Genomic DNA, 17,106 nt, shown 5'->3' on the forward strand with positions numbered 1-17,106 from the left:
TGTTTCTTCCTCAACGCAGCCTGTCACAACAATGCTAGCTGGTCCACTGATGGCAATGGGTTCCTAGAATACTTACCTAGTAGGGGAAGCCTGTGCTACAAGGATCCCACTCTCAAAAAGATAATTCTGGCATTTTTGGAGGGGTCCTCCCTTGTAAATAGGACTCTAAGGCTTTGTCTACCTCTGGAAATTCTTTGGAAACAAAAAACCAAGGAGGATTTGAGATCTATATAAGAAGTTATTTTAATTTATTAATTTAACAGCCTTTGTTGAGCATACTAGACCCTGGGGATTCATGAATGAGACAAGAAGGGAGCCCATGGACTCCTGAACAGGTAGTGGGTAAACAAACAACCATAATATATTGGGTGATGCATCTGGGTTTCATGGAACCAAAGTTGATCTCTTAGTTTCTCTGTAATAAAATGAACACAAAATTTTTTGTTAAAAAACGTATCAATAGTCAGAAAAGTAGGGGAAAAGTCATAAATTCGCTTCCTCTGGCTTTAAGGATGAAAGATGAGATTTGTCTTCAAAGCTCAAAGATGCTTCATCTTAGGAGTGGCCATTCTGATGAGTCCACTTAATCCCAACTGAAAGGTTGGCACCCACTCATTGTCTGGGCATGGATCTTGTCATTGGTGTAAAACTGAAAATGTAGACATTAAATATTCTGAACAGTGATGGAGAGGCTGCCCATGGAAGGGAAGGGTATTTTTCTCCAGAATTACCTATCATGGTTGAATGCAAAGAAATTGGAAGTTTTCCCTGGTTGACTATGAGTCAAGGCCTTGGGAGAATTTTGCTTGAACATGGATTGGAAGCAATGGAGGGAGATGAGAAAGAAAATGCACTCGAAGTAAGAAGAAGTGGACCCCAGCAGCATGGCCTTGGGTCCTAAGAGTCCATCGTGTGGTGAGTACTGCAAGGGCCAAAAAGAGAGACATGTGAACCTTGTGTTTTGAATTTCTTTACATTCTGGACAACTTAAAACAATAGTTTATACAAGAAAAGACAAAGCAGAGAATTGAGACTGCTGGTTCCAGACAAGATGGAGCAGATATATTTCTCTCAATCCTTTCCGCTAAATACAACTGAAACCATTTGTCATTATCTTGTAAAATGAAAACAAAATGACTGAAAGGTGGAGAGATCCTGGATGCTAATGAAGCTTGCTACTCAGAAATGCCAATGGGCACAGACAAAAACTAACAACAATAACAACCACACACACCCCCAAACAGAAAAAGTCCTCTCTTTCTTGCCAAAGGACTAGAAAGGGACAACCCAGCAAGACAGAAACTTTTTGACAATAAACATTCTATTATAGCAAAACATCCAGGAAAAAAATCCATAATCTCAACTCCATTCAACCAAGATCAAGTGGTTAACCTTGACTACCTCACTTTCCCTGTCCACCAGGGTGATGTCAGAAGAGGCCAATTGGAAAGCCAAGATTTTCACCACCACTTAGTAGTAATGAGCCAGATCTGTCCCCTTCGATGTCAATGGAGACCTCTCAGGGGCCAAGACTTCCATCCCACCTGGTGTTACTGAGCACCTGTGCCCCTTCCTTTGGTGGTATCGCTGGCCCAAGTGAGGATTTCTACCTCAGTTCTACAGTAAAGAGTTGGTATCCTTGTACGATGACCACTTATGTACCTAACCGTGAATTGTACCCCACATCTTTAAAATTTAAAAAGAGAGTTGTTATTCTCCTTCTCCCATTCCAGTTTCACAAGATATTAAATAAGAACCAGAGTCTTGTAACAAAATATTCAAAATGTCCAAGATATGTCAAAGCTAGAATAGAGAGTTGGACTAATAGACATGGATTCAATTTATTGATAAACATAGGATATGAAAAAACAAAGTAAATAAGAGTAAAGAATCTTTTTTAGAATGGAGAGACATTAATTCCTAGAGTAAAAAGTTCAATTAAAATTGAACTCAAGATGGGTCATGCACTTAAATGCAAAATCACAAAAATTTTCAGAAACAAAGAAAACAAAATTTTTGGGACATAGAACTAGGTAAAGAGTTCTTAGTCTTAACACCAAAAGCACAATTCATAAAGGGAAAAACTGATAAGGTGAACTTTACCAAAATTAAAATCTTTTGCTCCATGGAAGACCCTGTTAGCATGAAAAGATGAACTACAGACTGGGAGAAATAATCAACAAGTACTTGTTCCTAGAACATGTAAGAAACTCTCAGCCATGACATTTTTTTAAAAAGCAATTCAATTAAAAATGGACAAAAGACACAGACATTTCTTTAAAGAAGATGTGTAGACAGCAAATAAGCAACTGAGAAGATATGCAGATGGCAAATAAGTACATGAAAAGATTATCAACATGAATAACCATCAGGAAATTTTAAATTAAAACCAGAATGAGGTAACAGTATACATCTCTCATAATGTCTACAATAAAAAATAATGATAACACCAAATGCTGACAAGGATGCAGAGAAACTGGACCACTCATACATTGCTAGTGGGAATTTAAAATGGTCCAATCACTGTGGAAAATAGTTTGGCAGTTTCTTAGAAAACTAAATATGCCCTTGCCATACAAGTCAGAAAGTATCACTGTTGGGTATTTCTTTCCCCAGAGAAATGAAGATAATATGTTCACACAAAAACCTGTCCAGGAATGTTTATAGTGACTTTATTCATAATAACCAAAAGTGGAAAGTAGAGACAACCATCCTTCAACACATGAAAGGACATATGGATGACTAAGCACACTGTGGAACATCATACCATGAAATACCACTCAGCAATTTAAAGGAACAAACTATTGATCCGTGCAGCAATGTGGGTGGATTTCCAGAGGCTGCTGCTATGTAAAACAAAGCCAAATCCCAAAGTGTATGATTCCATTTACCAAGCATTCTTTAAATGATGAAATTATAGAAATGAAGAACAGAGTAGTGAGGGTTATGGGGGGAGTCAGGGGTGAAAGGGAAGTGAGTGCGGCAATTCAAGGCCAACACGAGGGCTTGTGAAGATGGAAATGTCCTGTATCTTGACCATATCAATGTTAGTATCCTGGTTGTGATGTGGTACTAAATGGTTTTCCAAGATATGATTGGGGGAAACTGAGGGTAGATAGGATCTCTTTGCATTAGTTCTCTCAAGTGCATGTGAGTCAGATTATCTCAAAATAAAAAGCTCAATTGAAAACCATTTTTAAATGGCACTATCAAGCAAAATAAGAAAGCAAACATATCCCAGATAGTAAGGCAACGCTTCTGTGGAACTCCTTCTTGCGGCAACAGTCATCACAGAGAACTGCCACTGTCTGTTTTTTAAATCTGACTCCTGAGCTTGAACAGAAATGCTTCTTATTTATGGGTGAATTCCCAGTGTCCAGTGCAGCACATGGCACGTGCCAAAGACCAATAAAAATTTGTCCGGTAAATGAGCCAAGGAAGCCAGCTACCAGCACCTGTTGGTAAAGTAGCCATTGAGGAAGGGACATCTGAGAGAGACCTTGAAGGGTCCTACAAGTCTGCAGGTGGAGAAGGGGGTTCAGAACAAGCAGCCACTGGGTTGGTGGGCAGCTTGATTATGGGGCTTCCAAGCTGGCTCAGAATTAGACATGGGCTCCTTTCTGAGATGCTATCTTCAAAGCATTACTCACCCCAGTTGCATGGCAGTCTCATTTCACTTCCTAGAATCTTAGACTTTTAGAATCACGAACTGTTAGGACTGAAAAGAAATGTGCAAACACATTTATTTAAAACCCTGTTTTACAGATGAGAAAACATGGCTATTTTAGTCATCAATCATTCCCTTAGCTATAAGCATAGATCAGAAGCAGTGTAATAACTTCACGGCTCTTTAATCATAGTCCGTAATTTTGTCCATTGCGTTACCCTATAAGATGGACTGGGCAAGGCTCACTCTCCCCGTTTGACAAACGAGTAAACAGGGATTCAGAATGCAAGCGTTTTGCCCAACATCCAACATGAGTAGTGAGGGGGCCAGGCCCAGAAGCCAAGTTATCCACCTCTACCCTGATTGGACAGGAGTGATCGCGTGGTGTAACTTAACCCACAGCAGTGAACTTGAGAGGATCCTGTGGTCGGCATGTGTTTCATCAGATGATTCCCGGAATACCAGCCTTAGCTCTTGGAAGCAAGCCCCTCTTAAGTGGGCTATTATCAGCACTGGCTCCTTGCTGATAGAGGCCAGACCCTCCTTTGGGGACAATCCTTGCTTTCCTTCCAAGAAGAAGATTTTTAAAAATCAAAGTCATAAAAACATAAAAGGACAAGTATTTACAGATGCCCCTCTGGCACTCAGCAGTGCATGAGGGCAGTCTATGTTACATGAATATGTAAGAAATGTTTGTAATATGCAAGGGCATAACAATAGTATGAATGTGATTTCTGAAACATTCACTGCTACATAGGTCCTGCCAATGATTTATACTTTTCTTTTTATTTCATCTGCCAACAATTTAGGAAGTAGTTGATACCGCCTCCATGTTAATGATGCAGAAACTGAGGTTGAGGAAAGTTATTTGCCCAAGGACAGCTCTCTCCCTGTTATGTAAAGACATAACCAGGAGAACAATTTAATAAGATTGTTATAACATTTATGCCATCATAAAACGAAGAATATTATAAAAACAGCATTGTAGGAAGGCGCTATTTGAGTGGGAGATTCATTGACTTGATTTTTGCCCCACGACTTTGAAGTTGTGCAAAGGAAAGACCACTACCTGCCCCCCAGAAAACAGATGGATGTTAGAGACAACGTTTTGAGCTGGAAAAGGTAATTTGGGTTGGCCCATCCTGCTGGTGTCCTTGAGCAGCCTTGAGCCTTGTTTGCAGATTCACAGAGAAGGTCTGTGTGTCCCTCTGCTTGGTGACGTGTTCCACAGTCAAACGATATTCGGAACTGTCCACCCACTTACTTACCTTCCCCTGCATGTTGTCCCCGTAAACGGCAGCTAGGGACCTTGGGACTAGTCGTCTCCACCCAAGTCCAACGTCCATCTGTGACCAGTGACAAGGTCATGCAGGGTTCAATCCATCTCAGCTATCTCCATCCCAACCTCCTCCCGTGTGTCACCTCCTCTTAAAGCGTCCCTCTACCCCTGGCCTGCCTCTCCTGCAATCAGTCCTCCAGCTGAACATACTTTCACACTACCTGTCCAACTCCCGTCCATCCTTCAAGAAAAATCCGTTGAAGTCCCTCCTGGCAGAACTTCCCTCAACAGATCCAACCCTCCCCCGTGCTGCTTCCATATTTTGCTCATTCTTCTTCTGTCTCATCAAACACGGTCCATCCTATTTGTTGACGTTCTCAACTCCCCTACTGGACCATGCCGTCTTGTCTCCCAAATGCCCAACCATGAGCTTTTCCTCAATGGGGATTCATCAAATGAGAGTGATCGAACCTCTTCGGCACCTCGATTTTCTCATGAAGTCATGGGAACCCAAACAGCTCCCTGAGTGAGTTGGTGGAGTGGGTGAAGAAAAAAGCCAAGGCGCTGACACTGGGCCTTGCACATCATGGCCAGGAGGTGTTCCTCCTCCCCCTCCCTTATTGGAGTCCACGGTCATGCTCCATTCCTTCCAGTCACGTTTTTAGAATCACAGAAAGGGACATCGTCTCCCCACCAAAGAAGGACCGCTTACAAAGCAGAGGTGGAGAGAGCGTGGGCTTTGGCATCAGAAATTCTGGACTCTGGCATGGAGGCTCCTCAAAAAACTAAAAAGAGAGCTACCATAGGATTCCGCAACCCTACTCTTGGGTATATATTCAAAAGAAAGGAAGTCGGTGTTCCAAAGCAATGTCTGCTCTCCCATCTTGATCGCAGCACCAGTCACAATAGCAAAGTCTTGGAATCGACCTAAGTGCCCACTGACGGACGAGTGCGTAAAGGTAGTGGTAGAGCTGCATCCTGGAATACTCTTCAGCTGTAAAGCATGAAATCCTGCTACCGGCAGCAACGTGGACGGAACTGGAGGGCATTCCATGAAGTAAGCCGGTAACGGAAAGACAGATGTCTCATATTCTCACTAATAAACGGGAGCTAAAACCACACTGGACTCATGAAGAGTAGAATGGCGGTTGCCAGATGATGGGAAGGGTAGACAGGAGGGAGGAGACAAACTGGGAATGGTTCATGGGCACAAAAATGCAGCCAGATGAAATGAGCAAGCTCTAGTATTCGGTAGCACATAGAGTGACCACAGTCAGCAATAACTTATTGCATACTTCCAAATAACTAGAGAGAAGCTAAAATATTTCTAACACAAAGAAAAGATAAATGTTGAAGTGATGAATACCCTCAGTTTCCCTGATGTGATGAACACACACTGTATGCTTGTATCAAAATATCCCACATATTGTATAAATATATATCATTATTCTATGCTCCTAATAATTAAAAATGTTTTGAAATCCTGGGTTCCGGCCCTGGCCTTCAGCAAGCCCTTCATGCCCCTGGAGGCTCATTTTTCTATGTTAAGATGAACGGAAGAAAGCCACATGTATATGTGGTGCCTGGCAGGGACCTGGTACCCAAGCTCCGTACAGCTGGCTAACCCTGTGAGTCACAGATGGCGTTTCCGTCCTGGAAGGGCCACACATTCTGAAAAGCTTAGCTCACTTGCTCTTAGCAGACACGCATGCCAAAGACGTAACAAGAAGCGTCTTCACCCCCACGCCTCTGGAAGAACATCAAAGGAGACCCAACTCATAATCCTAGCAGTGCTTCTCATGTCCCATTTCCTTTCCAGCTCTTTCCAAAGCCTCTGGTTTGATAAGACCCTCAAAACTAGTCTCCTCTGGTCCCTCAGCCTGTGTGACATTCACTCCACCTTCCTGCTCCCATCTCTCTGTGCTGCACATGGAGTGATCTCTGCTCACCCAGCCTTCCCCCTTTCTCTCCCCCTTCAGTCCTGTCCCATCCACCAGGTCCCCATGCCCTCACCCCACGACTCCTGGAGCCAGCTTGACAGCAGCACGCTTCTCCCATGGAGCCGGAAGGGGCGGGCAGAGAGTGGCATGGACAAGATGTCCCTTGGCAGCCCAGCGTCGGGAAGGCCGAGGAGCCCTCCTCCGAGAGCGATCTGTGCCCGGCCTCCAATGGAACTCCCGGCTGAACTGTGTTCTCTGCTCACAGGGGGACAGTGGAGGACCTCTTGTCTGCACCCCAAAGCCTGGTGAGAAGTGGTACCTGGTGGGCATCATCAGCTGGGGCAGGAGCTGTGGGCAGAAGGACACCCCAGGAATATACACCTTGGTGGCAAACTACGACATCTGGATCGAGAGGGTGACCCAGGTGGAGGGCCGTCCCTACGAGGCCGAGGCGATGAGGACCCCTCCCAACCGGAAATCGGCGGGCTCCCGGCTCTCGGAAGGGCCAGGCGGCCCTGGGTTCTGGCTCCTGGTCTGCCTCTGGCCCTACATGTGGTTCAGAGCTACTTTCTACTGCTAATAAAACAGATGCTACTCTTTGACCGAAGGAGGCTGTGTGAGAATGTGCCGCCAGCAGAGGCCCTGGCGGCAGACAGGAGCTCAGGGCTGGGAACCAAGGCTGGAGCCCTAGTTTGGGGGCTGGGTTTTCGGTCTATGTGTCCGTCAGGACTCTGGCCATTCCAGGTGGCCGTTGTCTAATTCAAGCTGGCTTAAGCCAGAAAGAGGTGTTCACAGATGTATAACAGAAAGAAAAAAAATCCAGAGGTGGTGGGATGGCTTCAGGCATGGCAGAATCTAGGGGCTGAAAAGATACTGGCAGGGACCGCTGTCTGTGGCTGTCACTCTCGAGAAGGACTTCTCAGTGGTGACCGCAACAATGATCAGTTACTCCAGGGTGCCTCTTGCCAGCCTAGCAATCACAGTAGAGAGAGGGAGTCTTGTTCCCGAGAACTCCGGTGGAGGTCTGTGGCCTCATTCTCATGACCCATAAAACCCACAGCCCATTGCTGCTCCCAGCACGGTGGCCAAAAGAGATACTTTCCTAGGCGAGGATCCAGTGCCCACCCCAGGCCCCAGCAGAGGGCCAGTCACCTGGAACTGTGCCAACTGGGAATGGGTGAGAAAGCCAGGCCCCAAACTGAAACCAGGAAGCCATGGCCAGGAAAAAGGAAATGGACACTGGAGATATCCTTAGATGAGGGTTATTCTGGCTGGCTGACCTCTCCTGGGTTTGCCTGGGTAGTGCAGACAGCAGTTGAGTCCCAGCTTCTCAGGAACTTCTGAAAAAATGTCTTTTAGAAGTGCTGCTTTAGGGCCTTGGAAGAGCAGGTTCGGATGGGAGAAGGGGTAACTGGGGAAAGCCCCCCCCCCCATAATCTTGTTTCAAAGAGATTGTGGCTCTGGAGAGAACAGGTTCTTCCATTTAAGCCTCGCGTCCCCTGAATTGCCACTACATCGTTGGCAGGGGCCCAGGGGATCCAAATCCAGAGGGAAGAGGGGCATGGCAGTTCTGGGTTTACATGAACAGAAGGCGGAAGCCCCTTCTCAAGGGGCTTCATGCAGCAGTGATCCACCCCACATCCAGCCTGCCGGTTGAGGGCTAGAGGCTGTGCCCCGCCTGGGAGTCCTACCCAGTGCACAGAGGGTCATGCCATGGGCTGGCGGAACAGAGCAGGCTCCTCCGAGGGCCGGAGCCACGGAGCAAGATTAGCTGAAACTCCACACAAGGGCAAGCATCAGCTTGACTCAAGGATGAATCAAAAGAGAGAACCGGTGACAAATTGAGAGCTGAGCAAAAAGAGAGTAGGCCTGTCTGCTCCGCGAGAGAGGACTCCCAGGATAGAAGATGAAGAGAAGATGATTTTGAAAAATAGAGTCCTGGGGGCAAAAATAAGATCGCTCAACAGAAGGGTTAAAGTAAGTTGCTGTCCTTAAGGTAAGGGTAGGTGTGAGCACATCGTGAGTTCTAACATGTAGGAGTAACATAAAACACCTTGTGAAGGCTACCTGGGGATTGTGAACGTTAATTTGATGTGCCCACTTAGAGGGTGTCTTTGGATGAGATTAATGTTTAAGTTGATACACTCCAACTAAGCAGACTGCCCTCCATGTTGTGGGTAGGCCTCATCCAATCGGTTGAAGGCTTGACTAGAACAAACAGGCTGGCTTCCCCGCGCAAGAGGGAATTTCTCCCACAGACTGCCTTTGGATTTCATCTGGATTTCATTTCTCTCCTGGGTCTCGAGCCTACCACCCCACGCTGCACGTTGGGACTTGCCCATCTCCGTAATCAGGTGAGCCAATTCCTTTTGATAAACCTCTTCTCCTATAACTATATCCATATGTTTATGTCTATGCCTATGTCTACATTTATACCTACTCTATACCTATGTCCATGTCCATCTACAGCTACAGGCAATGCCAATGGCTATGGCTATGTCTACACCCAAGTCTATGGCTATGGCCATGGCTATGGTTATGTCTACACCCAAGTCTATGGCTATGGCCATGGCTATGGCTATGTCTACACCTAAGTCTATGGCGATGGCCATGGCTATGGCTATGGCTATGGCCATAGCTATGGCTACCTCTCATCGATGTATGTATCTGTGTATCTCTCTATCTCTCCTATTGCTTCTGTTTCTCTGCAGAACTGACTAATACAGAGAGGAAGATCGATCCTCAGAATGATGACAAGGCTGCTAAGGGAGTGAGCTGGAAGAAATGTTGCCACTTCATGTGTAACCCATCCATGTAATGCCTTGTCATGGTAGGGCAATGGTGACTTTAAAAAGTATCCAGTCATTTGGCTTGCGATTCATCAGGCCGAGTGATGATCAAGTATGTCCTATCAGACCTTTCATATCTAGAGCTGCAGTTCCTAAACTGCACAGAGCTGCCCCAGGGCACCCCTGCAGATGCATAGGGGCACTATAGGCACAGAAACACCTGTTGGACACTGAAGAAAGCAGCAACATCTGGGTCAGACATCGAGTGGACTGCAACCACTAAGTTGTTTGGACCTAACAACAAAATGAATGCAATCGTTAGGTATTACTTTTGGCCTGTGAACACTGTAACACTGTAAAAAAAAATGGCTGAGATGCTAAAGTTCCATGATCTGGGAAAGTTTGGAAACCACTAGCCTAATGGGTAACTGCCAATGTTAATATTTTGTATTTAATAATAAGGCAGGGGTTGTTCACAGTAGTTTTGTGGTGAGGTGGCTTGAGAGTAGCCCAAACACCTTCTTAAAGATTACCTCCCACAGCAGGGGACATCAGGGCTGAGCTGTACGTTGGCTGTTTTGTCTGCTTTGTACCCAGTGAGCCTGTTTATTTTGGAGCTCCCCCTTTCCAGTTTATGACCACACCTCTCTAGAAATCCATGTTTTATGGTCTTATCGACCTTACCTCTGACCCCAGAGACTGCATAGATCCGGGCCTGGCTGATGAAAGCCTCTCATTCCAGGATCTCAGGCTGGCCACAGAGCCAGGCTTGGCAATGAGAACCTTACCTGAGGCTTTTATAGGAACTCTGAAATGAGTAGGTCTCTGCCTGCTCCATGGTCCTGAACATAGCCTGGATCCTCTGGGGATCCCCGTGGGAAAGTCACCACTCTGAGAGTGAGGCCAAGGCATGAGGACTCCACATTTTGATGATGTCTTTGTAGCCCCTGGAGCCAGCCAGGCCTAAAGCACAGATTTCTTTTATAAATCAATAGACTTTGTCTTTTAGCTATGAATATTCACATACAAATTTTTTCTGTGAACTCATTTTAATTTTTCTTGGGTAAATACCTAAGAGTAGAATTGCTGGGTCATACAGTAACTCTGTGCTTAACTTTTTAACAAATTCCAAACTGTTTTCCAAAGTGTACCGTCTTACCTTCTTACCAGCAGTGTATTAGAGTGTCAATTTCTCCACATCCTCATCTTACTGTCTTCTGATTACGGTCATTTTAGTGGGTGTGAAGTGATATTTTGCTGTGATTTTGATTCTCATTTTCCTGATGATTAAATGATGTTGAACAGTTTTTATGTGGCTATTTTTAAATTTTCTTTGGAGAAATGTCTTTTCAGATCCTTGGGTTATGTATCCTTTTGTTACTGAGGTATAAGAGTTCTTTACATATTCTAGATATAAGTCTTTTACCAAATGAATGATTATAAAATATTTTCTCCTCATCTGTGGGTTATCTTTTTCACTTTCCTGATGGTATCATTTTCAGCTCAAAACTTCTTAATTTTAAAGTCCAATTTGTCTATTTTCTCTTTTGTTATGCATGTTTTTGTGTCTAAGAAACAATTGTGCTGTATCTAATACCTGTGGGGGGGGGCCCTGAAAAAAATAGAATTATCTTTTAGAGAGCCGCCCCCTTGTAAGACAGGCTTTCCCCAGCAAGTAAGCGTTCAAAGAATCCATCAGCATCAGTGTACCAGCTAGCGTTGTTGTGAGAGGCTGCTTCGGCTACAGTGAATCTTTTTTGGGGGAAGAGTCTTTCAACTCCTTTGCCCATTTCATGATGGGTGATTTACGAGTGTACCTGCCCATTCCACACTGAATGTGGAGCAAGTTTTGAGTAAAAACATTATGGCCCCCATGCCACACCCTCCCTATTCACCCAATCTCTCCTCAAGTGACTTTTTTTTGTTTTCCTGGATGAGTAAAGTCCTCAAAGAGAAATGTTCTGCTGATGTACCAAAGGTGAAACAAAAGCACTAAATGGTCTTGGTTTTTTATTTATTTGGGAACGTCTTTATTTTTTCTTCTTTTTTGAAAGTTAGTTTCACTGGATATAAGATTCTTGGTTGGTGTGTTTCCCCCACTTATTTTACTATGACATCCCGCTGCCTTTTGGGCACTGTTGTTTCTGATGAGAAATCAGCTGTTAATTTTACTTGGTTTCCCTTGTATATGACAAGTTGTTTTTCTCTTGTCAGTTTCAGAATTTTCTCTTTCTCTCTGTTGTTCCACGTTTTGACTATGTTGTGTCCGGGTGTGAAATCTCTTTGTGTTTATCCCACTTGGAATTCATTGAAATTCTTTTACATAGAGATTAAAATTTTCCATCAGATTTGGGAAGTTTTATGCTAGCCATTTCTTTGAATATTTCCCCCCCTTTTCTCTCTGTCCTCTCCTTCTGATGCTTCATTATGCATAATTGGTGTCCTTAATGGTGTTTCGTGTTTCACTCATTTTTATTCATTCTCTTTTTTTCTCTGCTTTTCAGATGACATAATCTCTATCTGTCTTCAAGTTCTCTGATTATGTATGTTTTCAGCCAGCTCAAATCCACAGTTGAGCCACTCTAGCCAATTTCTCATTCTGGTTGTTATATTTTTTAATGCTAGAATTTCCATTTGGCTCTCTTCAAAATAATTTATTTCCCTTTATTGATATGCTCTACTTGATGAGACATTGTCTGCAGGCCCTCCTTTAATTCTTTAGACATGGCTTTCTTTAGCTTCTCGAACATATTTATAATAGCTGCTTTGAAGTCTTTTGTTGGCTAAGTCTGACATCTGGGCTCCCTCGCAGGCAGTTTCTATTGGCTGCTTTTGTTTCTGTCTATGAGTGGCAATTTTCCTGTTTCTTTGCATGTCACACAATTTTTGGTTGAAAACTGGCCATTTATATTACAAGATCATATGGTGTATCAACTTTAGATACTGATCCCCTCCTCCAGGTCTAGTTGTTTTGGCTTATCTGATTGCTTATTTATTTAGTGGCTTGCCTGGACTTCTTCATTGAAGGCTCTTCCCCCACAGTGTGTAGGCTGTGATGTCCCTTCTCAGAGAATGTAGACTTGGGCAGGAACAGAGTCTCCTAGGGATAGTCAGCTTCTGTTGATATCACACTCAGCTGTTAGTCTCCAGTAATTGCCTGTTGATTGTCCTGTTGTTTTTGACAACACCCGGGGTACAATATGCTTCACAGTCTGGTCTAATTAAACTAGGGCTCCTTTGCAGGGGCAGGACTTTGGCAGAGTCTGAGGATGCTCTGACCCAAGAGGGCTCTTTTTAGTTGTATCTTCCCTGGTCTTTTTTCTGTTACACTTATGTCTGGTCTCCTGGTTTGCTTGTTGCTGCAAGTATAATGTACCTACATCTTCCTTTTAATTGTTTACACCAAAATCACCACAGTTTTCAAAAATATCCTTAGGCATGAACTTGTCCCATACTTTGTTCCTGTTTCTTGACGTGTCATATTTTTTTTGTTCTATTAGGAAGAGATGTTCTTTTTCTTTTCTTTTTTTTTTTTTTTTTTTTGAGTTGGAGTCTCACACCATCACCCAAGCTGGAGTACAGTGGCACATTCACGGCCACCCCAGTGTCCACTTACCGGGCTCCGGCGATCCTTCCACCTCATCCTTTCAAGTAGCCAGAACTACAGGAATGAGCTACCAGGCCTGGCTCATTTTTTATTTATTGTAGAGACCAGCTCTCGCTAAGTTGCCCAGGCTGGTTTCAAACCTGCAGGCTCAGGCAATCCACTCGCCTTGGCCTCCCAAAGTGCTGGAATGACAGGCTAAGCCACCGAGCCCAGCCAGAAGTGGCATTCTTAATGCCTGCTAATCTCCCTTGGTAGAAATTCTGTGTCACTGCACAGAAGCTAAGGGTAGAGACAGTAGTCTGCTTCTCCCAGAGTGACATCCTTGCTCCGGTGCTTCCTCCAAGCTGGAGGGGAGCCAGGAGAAGCAGCAGAGGAAAAGGGAGGGAGAGAAATTACAGGCAGGTGAGAGGGATGGATGGGGTGTGCAGGTGAGTGAAATGTCCCAGTCCCCATCTCCTGCCAACCCTTCCAGGAGGACAAGGCAGTATCTGCTCTCTCGTGTGCTCCCCACATGTTCTGAATTCAGAAAAGGAGTGCAAAGCCCCGACAAACACATACCGTCTTCCCACTGTGAATGCCACATCCATCCCACCCAGATGTGACCTGCTTTTCCTGCTGCAGCTCAGTGTGACTGTCTGGGAGGGAGAATCCAAGAAACCAGGGATTACTATCCCCATGCAGAATCCTGCTTGTGGAGCAAGGATGTCCTTCTGGGAGAAGCAGACCACTGTCTCTAGCCCAGTTCTTGTGCATGCCTAAGGACACTGTTGAGAACTGTGGCCATCGGGGGCCCTAGAACGAGACCTGACCTGGATGTCAGGGGCCAGGGCTCTGAAACCCCAGCTCAAGCAAGGCCAGGCCATCCTGACCCTGGAGAGCCACACCACCCATGTGGTTTTCAGAGGAGGGAGTGAGTGTGTCTACCAGCCTTTCCCAACCTCAGCACCCCTGATATTTTGGGCTAGCTTATTCTTTGATGTGGGAGCTGTCTTGTGCATTATAGGATATTTAGCAGCCCCTAGAAGCCAGTAGAACCTCAGCACAGCTGCCACAACTAAAACTATCCCTGTACAATGCCAAGGGTTCCCCCAGGGGAGGGGGGCAAAATCTCTTCCATCCCCCAGATTAAGAACCACAGAAAACAGTTTCTATTTGGAAGTACCCCAGTGAGACAATGGGCTTTTTAAAAAATTTCTAACTTTTATTTTATTTTATTTCACTGAAGACAGGGTCTTGCTCTGTTGTTCAGGCTGGAGTGCAGTGGTGTGAACATAGCCTCACTATAGTCTCGGGCACCTGCGCTCAAGTGATCCTCTCACCTCAGCCTCCCGAGTAGCTGGGACTACAGGTGTGCACTGCCACTGTGCCCGATTCAATTTTAAATTTTTTTGTAGAAACCAGGGCTCACTATGTTGCCCAGGTTGGTCTTGAACTCTTGACTTAAAGCAATCATGTCCCTCCTCAGCTTCCAAAGTGCTGGGATTACAGGTGTGAGCCACCACGCTCAGCTAATTTTTAATGTATCTTAAATCAATATTTCTGCAAAACATAAAGTTGAATTACTCCCCAAAAAAGAATTTTAAAATGAGCATATATAGTGCAAGCCCAGACTTTTATTGTTAGAATCAACCTGCATCCGTTCACTTTGTCAAGTGGCTGTGAAGGTTTCTAAGCGTTCCCACTCCACGCTTGTGTTCCTTCTCCGTGGGCCAGTAACAAGCAGTCTGCAGACTCGCAGCGGTCCACATTTTGAGCTTTGAGAAGCATTTCCCTAGAGGACCCAAACTTTAGTCATCAAGAAATAGGGTCACCTGACCGCCAGACGCAGGCTTTCTGAAGTATAGGATCACATTGGAACACGGATTGGATTGGAATGAAGCCTTCGCTGTGACGCACAAGTCATCGTTTGAATTGAGACTGTACTGACTTATGCATTATTCATTGTCTTCAGCAATGAAGACTCACCAAGCTTCTCAGGGCTCTGGGCCCAGAAGAGCTTAATGGGGCACTGTGGCTCTGCAATGCAAAGTGCCCGTTCAATTCCGAGTTCTGCACTTTCTCATCAGCACCTGCCCCGTGAGAGGCGTCTTCTGTCTTTAGCCCCTGGCTTCTCGATCTTTGCCTGTGTGTATGAATGGGGGGGTCCCTTCCTGCAGAGCTCCTTGCCAGGGTGCTGCTGTCCCCAGATCACCCAGGAGCTCAGAGGGGGTGTGGGCAGCCTCAGGGCACAGATGGGAAGAGGAAAAGCAGCCTTGGCTGGGGTTCAAGGAGCATGAGTCAGGCCTCAGAGCTGCTCTCGCCCAGGGGTGGTGTGCAGGGTCTGGGCTCCCCTGTCCCATGTTCCCTTGAGAACTGAGAGGGCAGCGGTCATGACAGTGGGGTTGAGTCCAGAATCAAACTAGCCACAGCTCACGGCTTAGCCCCGAGAACACGAGCCTCTGAGTCCCAGGGCCCTTACCTGTAAGGTGAGGCACATCATCAGGACAGCGTAAGGCTGTTACGAGGCTGCAGCGAGGGAGATAAAGCAAGGAGCCAAGCCTGCACAGGAGACACGCAGAAGAACTAAAGACCTCCAGGCAGAGCTGAGCCACGAGCCCTTAAAACCCTTGGAGCTATCCAGTCATCTGTCTTACCCCAATCCCCTTCCTAGAATCGGACTGAGTCCTGTTGAAGTTCTTTGCATTAGCCCCAGCAACTAGCTGTCCCCCTTGAATGCCACAAATGATGGGGAACTCACCACCTACACACAGCCCTGGCTTTGACAAAGAGAGCAAAGCCCTGTGCTGTGCTTACCCGCCTCCCCGTAGCCCAGCGCACGCTCACCGGGGGCTGCTCCTGGACCACCAGACGGTGGCCAGGAGGCACGAAGACCGCCCTCTGACTTGGTGGAGCCATGACGTCCCCAAGCTACACCCCGCAGCTCCCACAGTCACCTCTGCTATCGGCAGCTTCACTGCTCCTGCCATCCTTGCCAGCGCCTGTCAGCTTCCCAGAGTGGGCTGCCGAGTGGTGAGCCTGATGGTCCGGGCATGCGACAGCCTGTGGGTGCACCCCCCTCCTAGACACTGACGCCTGAGAGCCCATGTCCTTCCTCTCCCCAGACCCCTTTAAGCCTCCAGGGAGCTAGAGGCCTCCTTACTTTGTAGAGGTGCTTCTGGACCCACCCCCATCCTGCTGCTTTGAGGCTCCCTTCGTGGACGCCAAAGGAGGACCCTGGGATTTGTGAGACTGGCCTCTGTGCCCTCGGCCTCTGGCGTCCCTCTTGCAGATGCCACCACAGCCTCCCCTCACTCCTGGGCCTCCTGGCCGTCTGTCCCTCCTGGCCAACCCCTCTCAGCCGTCACCATCCGCACGAAAGTGGACTCACACGGGACTGCAGTATCAAGCCACCACCGTTCCCTCCTTCCCCCGCTTCTCCCTCCCCTCTCCTTTCCCTCTCGTCCCCTCCCAGCCCTCAATCGCCATGAACTGCTGTGCGTCTGCTGTTGCTTGTTCATTCATCAAACATTCGCCGCGTCTTCTACTGTTCCAGCCGCGGGGAAGAGCAGGGAACCGAACGGCTTGCCCTCAGAAAGCAGCCCTCGGCCGGATTCAGTGGCCTAGCCTGTAATCCCAGCACTTCGGGAGGCCGAGGTGAGTGGATGGCCTGAGCCTGCAACTTCGAGACCCTCCTGGGCAACTTGACGAGACCTCATCTCTACAACAAATCAAAAATTAGTCAGGCGTGGTAGCTCGCGCCTGTAGTTCCAGCTACTCGGAAGGCTGAGGTGGAAGGATCGCCGGAGCCCAGCAGGTCAGGGCTGCGGTGGCTGGGAGCGGCCACT

At 46.5% G+C, this 17,106-nt stretch overlaps 1 protein-coding gene across 1 annotated transcript in view; it reads left to right on the plus strand.

Moving 5' to 3' along the window:
• PRSS55 (protease, serine 55) overlaps positions 1-17,106 on the plus strand; it is a gene marked incomplete at its 5' end in the record, with an annotated part of 41,010 nt that overhangs the window by 3,923 nt on the left and 19,981 nt on the right. The window contains 2 exons of the mRNA XM_021709554.1: positions 7,152-7,441; positions 16,090-16,291. Coding sequence (XP_021565229.1) covers positions 7,152-7,441; positions 16,090-16,291 — 492 coding nt within the window. The remainder of the gene's footprint in view (positions 1-7,151; positions 7,442-16,089; positions 16,292-17,106) is intronic.

The sequence above is a fragment of the Carlito syrichta genome, unplaced genomic scaffold, assembly GCF_000164805.1.
Source record: "Carlito syrichta isolate Samal-C Ts95f unplaced genomic scaffold, Tarsius_syrichta-2.0.1 Scaffold255597, whole genome shotgun sequence".
NCBI classification, from domain to species: domain Eukaryota; kingdom Metazoa; phylum Chordata; class Mammalia; order Primates; family Tarsiidae; genus Carlito; species Carlito syrichta.